The sequence below is a fragment of the Phaethon lepturus genome, unplaced genomic scaffold (assembly GCF_000687285.1).
Source record: "Phaethon lepturus isolate BGI_N335 unplaced genomic scaffold, ASM68728v1 scaffold8530, whole genome shotgun sequence".
In the NCBI taxonomy this organism is placed as follows: Eukaryota; Metazoa; Chordata; class Aves; order Phaethontiformes; family Phaethontidae; genus Phaethon; species Phaethon lepturus.
Window position 1 is genome coordinate 6,918 of NW_010514009.1, and position 6,946 is coordinate 13,863.

Consider the following 6,946-nt stretch of genomic DNA (forward strand, 5'->3'; position numbering starts at 1 on the left):
GACAACCAAAAACTTAGCAGCACATTTTCAAACATTATTACAAGTGTTCTGGATTGCCCTCCCTCCAAATCTTCCCCCCTGCCCAAAGCACCAAAAATAAAGTGCAATACCCATAAAAATGTGTCAAGAAAATAGCCACATTCTTTTCTTTGTAAGAAGAAAGAAAAAAAAAAGAAAAAAGAGTACTTTGCCTCAGTCTTAACAGTGCTATACTGTGTCCATCATTTTGGGTTCTTCATCTTTTTGTAGCATTGAGTTCAAATTGCAGACACTTCTGTTTATGCAGCCTTGTAGATCATTTGCATTCTGCAACAAACAAAGAACTGAAAGCTTAGTCTCAATACATACATACACTTACAGAGAACGAAGTCAAGCTCTTTATTTTGTCTGTCTTAGGATGAGATAAGTTCGTAATAAAATATAATGTCTTTAAAAAAAAACCCCGGACAGTATTATCATAACGTGAATGTCAAGAAGCTTCTTTAAAAATTTACCTTGCATACTATCACCTTATTGTGCATTTACTTAGGGTTCAGTTACCAGATCTTACCAAACAGGTACCTTGACCAAATTTATTTCAAAGTATTTTAAATTGTGTCTCCTTTCCCCAACATCCAGCTTTTAAAAGCCTTTAAAATTTTCTTTTCGGCCCAAGATGTGATCATCACTAACACTGAAACCAAAGACCCCAGTGTTCCAAGATTAAGATAAAAACAAGGGCAGAATTTTGTAACACACTGTAAATTTTCCTTAGACTTGACTACCTGTAGGTTTCCATTAATGGGAATAGTCATTTTCAGCTGAAAGCTCATTTCACCGTCTGTGATACAAAGTATATTTAATTCTAGTACCTGAACAGGTTAATGATGCAGTTTTCCATTTAGCACAATTATTCAAGGGCACTGAACTAACATATGCCTTTTGACACTATAAATTGTGAGAGCTTTGAGAAACAATTGCTCTTGCATATTGATAATAGTGCATGTTAGAACTGACAGTGCTCTAAGTATAGAGGCCTATTCCTAGATCTCAAAAAGTACATTTTCTCAAGAGTGTAGCAAAAATCTATTCCTAATAGAGTTGTTGTATTCATTTCTGGAAATAAAAAGCCTACCTGTGACAAAGACTCCAGTCCTTCTAGAATACCAGTATAGACACTGGGATTCTGTACTGACATAGCTTGAAAGCCTTGAGACTGTGAACAGATTCTCACTCTTGATTTGAATGCTTCAAGCTCAGTTTTAAAAGCTTCCAAATAGCCTTCTTCCCCTGCCTGTAGAGAAGAGTGAAATATTTTTCATCTCAGCCAGATTTACTTCTAGTTGTAAGCATACGTACTGCTAAAAAGAAGTCCTGCAGTAATGCATATTATACTCATTGAAGGATAATGGTTTGAACAAGTCAATAACAATATTAGCACCAGTCAGCTTAAAAAGAAGATTCAAGTATGCTGGGTTTTTTTGTTGGTTTTGTTTTGTTTTAAAGAGAGACTTTAGCATTTGATGAGTATAGGGACTGGGTTATTCATTAATCTGAGAACATGTAAGAACAAAACAAATATAATTTTAACCCTTCCTTGATGCCATCTCAGAAGCCAATACCCTTAAGAGAAAAGGTACTCATGGCAGCACTCAATTCAAAAGCAAAGCATGAATCAAAGTGGTTGTCAACTTAAGTCCTTAAGGCAGCATTAAGATCAGCATGACTTGATTCTTCAGTCCTGTATAACTTAATATAGAACCTGCATCAAACTGCAGCTTCAGTCTTCTCACATCTCTCTCTCCTTCTCCCTTAGCATTCCAGAGCTAACTACGACTGACTGAAGAGAAACAGACTCCAAATTGGGCCCTGCCATGAACTGCATAGAGGGGCATTATGATAAGCAAAATAGGACACTCAGTCCTTAGGCACATTCATGTTTGCCGCTGTAATTTAGGTGGCACTTCACTATTCCACACTCCTGTAGTTCCCATGCTATTTTCTGCTTTCCCTCTGGCCTAACAAGAATCCATGGAACTTCCATTCTCAAGATCAGAATCACACAAAACATTCATCCTAGAATGAACCGCCAACAAAACAACACTTCCCCATAAGCTTGATTCAGTCAGTAACATATTTAACCGTCAACTGTCAGGAAGAAAGCTCCTTCAGAACACTGATCCCTTGCAAGGGTATCAAGAGTTTCTCTCAGTATTATACAAGATCTGACTTACTTTGGCTTTTTGGAAAAATAGACGAAAACAGCCCCTTGGATCCACATTATAACTTCTAGCCGTTTCTATAATAAACTGCATCACAACTGCTTGGTGTGCTATTTGTTCCATCAGAGCTCTTTTCTGAAAAGAGAAATTACATAATTACAGGAAATATCTTTAAAAGTATAACGCTATCTAAAATTCAGCAACATCTTTGCATTTGATTGGACATGGACATGGGAAGACAAGGAGAAGAGTAATTAAATGGCTCATCAATTTGGACAGCTTTTCTGTAGTGTAAGTGGGAAACTGCATACTTTTAAGCAGTTTAAAGGTCTTCCTAGTACCTGTTCAGCTTCTAGATGAAAACACCATAAGATGAGATATTCCGCTGTTTCTTCACATACAAGATATGGGTGGTCAGACAAAAATCTTTGACTGTCATCCCATCTGCCCAGCATACCTGATTGAAAAAAAACCAAACAAACAAAAAAAACAACAAAGTGAATTAACACATTCAATATCGAGAAGTGATTTAATGCAGTGAAGATGTTATTCAAATTTACATACTACTACAATCTCCTTCACACTTCATTGTTACCTCAGAAGAACAGCATGCAAATAAAACTGAACAACTTTGTTGTTTTTAAAACACCTCCCAACGCTGAAAGAGCATTACCAATAAGGTATGCTCGGACTGTAAGATACTGAAATATAGTTAGCTGCTACTGTTAAGATCTTATTTTTATTGTATCTCTGGCAGTGTTAAAAACAGGTTAGCTGTAAATGGTTTTCACACACTGTAACAAAGTAGTATCTATACCTATTTGTTAAGAATTTGATAGTATAACTAAGTTGATGGATGGAGATTTACATTCAGTGATTTTGACAGAAAAGTTCTTTAAGTGCTTGCAAGTAAGACAAATAGAAATGAAAGCATAATCATAGTCATAATGAATATGCTTCTGACATGGTTTGCTAGGTTTTAGGAAATACAAAGCTATTTTTATAACCAAGTTCAAGCATTAAGGTCAAAATAGAAGAGCCAACTCAGTGGTTGAAAGTTAACTAGAAGACTGAATTGTAGTAAGTAGCATGAAACTACTTTCACGGAAAGAGCTGCAGGTTGAAAGTCAGAACTCAAAATTCAAGCAGTGAGATCACCCCCCCTCCTTCATATGAGTTATTTGCCCTAATATACATATTAGTGATATTTTACTGCTTGCCAGTACTAGATACAAAGTTTTACCCTTCTATCACTCATATAAATATATCTTTAAAAATAAAAGATTGGTTCCATCTCTACATAGCCTTAACAACTGTTTTGCACATATTTTACCTTTTATCATTCATGCCTCTCATGGATTAACAGACAGCAAAACCCCAGCTATTTATAGGAGGCAGATACAGACAATCCCAGGCACTTTTACATGCAGGAATTGTATCTCCATTAATGCCCCTATCATTTGCCATGGAACAGCAGAAAAAGTTGCTAGAATTTTAATTTTCATGACTTGAAAAACTTTTTCAGTTCTGTGTTGTCTCAAGAAGTTCTCGTTGATCATAGGAACCAACAGGCTTCTGCGATTTAGTTTCCTTTACTTTGAAATGGTTATTTGTTACGATGCCACATCTCCTGTCCTGAGAAACAAGAATCTAGATACTCTCCTTGCCAGATGCTTCATTTGTTAGCATCCATTTTGTATAATAATAATAAAAATGAAAAAAAGAGAGACACCTACACAAATTCTGCAGGAGGTTAAACTGCAAAAGCAGTAATAACTTATGTATGTAAGCAACATACTTACCAAAGTATCTAATCTTTTGTTCATGCTTCTGTATAAATGATTTCGATATATCTTCATCTTCTACTTCTTTTCTTTTATATTGACTAATAAAACTCTAAAGATGAGAAAAAACTATCATAGAATCTCCACATATACCTTTTTTGAACTACAGGATTATTTTAATTCATTACTATTTAAAGGGCAATGTTCTAGTTTTAAGCATAGCTCAGCAAACACATATGTATACACTTAATGTACACAAGAAGGTCATTTACCAAAACACAGCTCATCTAATTAATAATAGGGTGAAAAATTCCTTATCATATTCTTCTTCTAAGCAATAAATCTATCTCAAAGTTCTATGCACTAGTAGGAACTTACTGATCTATAAACAATGAGAAACATCTACACCATCTAGCCCTGATCAAGCTAACCCAATGGAATCATGAAAAATGATGCATTAACGGTTCATATTCAAGTTAAGTGCTGAAAACAAAACTGGCATTTGCTAATGAAGACATTTTGTGTGAAAATAATCTGTATTAAGAAATTCACGTTATTAGAAGCAAACTGCATGTTTCAAATGTGACAATTTGGCAAAACAAAGCAGCAAACTTCACGTGAAGAACTATTGCTCATCCTTGTTTTTGGAAACAGTTGCTATAAGGGACAAATATAAGTTCTGATTCCCCATTAAAGGAGAAGTGTCATATACATTCATGATATCAATGCAACACGTCCCCTTTAATAGGGCAAAATAAGAAAGAAAAACATTCAGCACATTACAATAAGCACTAAACTAGGATATAGAAAACACTCAAGATGAGAAATAAATGGAATAAAAAAGGCTTATAATTGTTTCCATACACATTTATACATGTCATACCTTATTAAATACCTCCTTACTAAAAGAATCTATATTCCATAGATTCTGTCTTTCCCTCTGTATTAGCGCTGCTTCTTTTCTTCTCCACTCTTCCTCTCTCTGTCTCAGTTCTGAAGCTTCAGTCTGTGCTTTGGCATATTCCTGATCCGTGGATTCTGAATTATGCAGTGCTAAACTACCAAGTTTCTGCTGGGCTTCTGCTAGATTCCATTTGGATTCTACAGAGCTCTTCACAAACTCTTTTTGTTTTTGACAGATTAATTCAAACCCTTGACCATAGGACTGTGTGGAAAACAAAACATGCTGTTTATGGAAGGAAAACTGATAGAATTTATGAAGCACATAGAAACAGAAGGCTTTGACTCCCAAATAGAACACTGAGATGGAAGGCATCTTAAAAGCAATATTATATTCACAACAGTGACTAAACATGATACTGTGCAGCTAGATGATTCTTAAAAGAAACTTCTACTTCAAGCTTTCTAAACTTAATTGAAAGATATTTACAGAATCATGGATCACTCCCCCTCCTCAGCAGGATAGGGGAAGAAAATAAGATGAAAAAAAGCTCATGGGTCGAGATAAAGACAGGAAGATCGCTCACCAATTACCGTCATGGGCAAAACAGACTCGACTTGGAGAAGATTAATTTTATTTATTGCCAATTAAAAATAGAGTAGGATGATGAGAAACAAAGACAAAACTGAAAACATGTTCCCCTCCCCCTTCCCAAGCTCAACTTCACTCCATTGTTCCTGACTCTTCTGTCTCCTCCTGGCTGTCCTGAGTGGTGCTGGAGGGATGGGGAATGGGGACTGCGGTCAGTTTGTAAGTTCCTCTCTGGCGCTCCTTCCTCATCACACTTTTCCCCTGCTCCAGCGTGGGGTCCTTCCCACAGGCTGCATTTCTTCAAGAAATGCTCCAGTATGGTTCTGTTCCATGGGGTACAGTCCTTCAGGAAAAAACTGCTCAAACGTGGGACTCCCACGAGCTGCAGCTCCTGCCAGGACCCTGCTCCAGCGTGGGCTCTCCACCAGCTGCAACTTCCTTTGGGGCACATCCACCTGCTCCAGTGCAGTGTCCTCCATGGGCTGCAGTGTGGATATCTGCTCCATCAGGGTCTTCTCCACAAGCTGCAGGGAATACCTGCTCTGGCATGTGGTCCTCTCCATGGGTTGCTGGGGGACAACCTGCTTCACCATGTTCTTCTCCATGGGCTGCGGGGGAATCTCTGCTCCGGTGCCCGGAGCACTTCCTCCTCCTCTTTTTTTCCTCTGACCTTGATGTCTTCAGGGTTGTTTCTCTCACATTTTTTTCCTCACTCCTCTCTCTCACAACTGCTACACAATATGTTTTTGCCCTTTGCCCTTAAATATGTTTTCACAGAGGTGCCACCAGCTTCGCTGATTGGCTCAGCTTTGGCCTGCAGTGGGTCCGTTTTGGAGCTGGCTAGAACCGGCTCTGTCTGACATGAGGGCAGCCCCGGTCTCTTCTCACAGGGGCCACTCCTGCAGCCCCCCCGCTACTAAAACCTTGCCACGTAAACCCAATACAATTACTCAATGCATGTCCTAGGATCTTAGCCTGGACTATCAGTGAAAGTGGAATTTAAGCTATGAATTAGTTGAGGCACAACATAAGCATCCCTTTCCTTCTACCAAATATATTGAGAGGGTCACTAACAGCTAGGAGATAGAAGTGATTTCTTAAACCACAGTATTTATATTGCCTACAGATGTACACCAGAAACTCAGCAATTTAAGAATTTTTTCTTTCTCTAAGCCATCTACAGGCTACAAAGAGGATGCAGGCTCTCTCTTCACAAGGAGCCACGTGGACAAGACAAGGGGCAATGGGTACAAGTTACACTGGGAGAGGTTTCATCTCAATATAAGAAAGAAATTTTTTACAGTGAGAAAAATCAGTCACTGGAACAACCTCCCCAGGGATGTGGTAGAGCCCCCATCACTGGAGGTTTTCAAGATGCGATTGGACAGGGTGCTAGATAATCTCATCTAGGCTCTCTTTCCCACAAAAGGATGGGCCACATTATCTTTTGAGGTCCCTTCCAACCTGGG

At 38.2% G+C, this 6,946-nt stretch overlaps 1 protein-coding gene across 1 annotated transcript; it reads right to left on the reverse strand.

Moving 5' to 3' along the window:
* Positions 1-207: 207 nt before the first annotated feature.
* Positions 208-5,485, reverse strand: LOC104624356 (hsp90 co-chaperone Cdc37-like 1). The gene is made up of 7 exons (XM_010291707.1): positions 5,480-5,485; positions 4,869-5,150; positions 4,004-4,097; positions 2,543-2,658; positions 2,214-2,336; positions 1,115-1,273; positions 208-306 (listed from the first exon to the last, which is right to left on the reverse strand). Exons 1-7 carry the CDS (start codon positions 5,483-5,485, stop codon positions 208-210), a joined length of 879 nt encoding a protein of 292 aa, XP_010290009.1.
* Between the last annotated feature and the right edge of the window lie 1,461 nt (positions 5,486-6,946).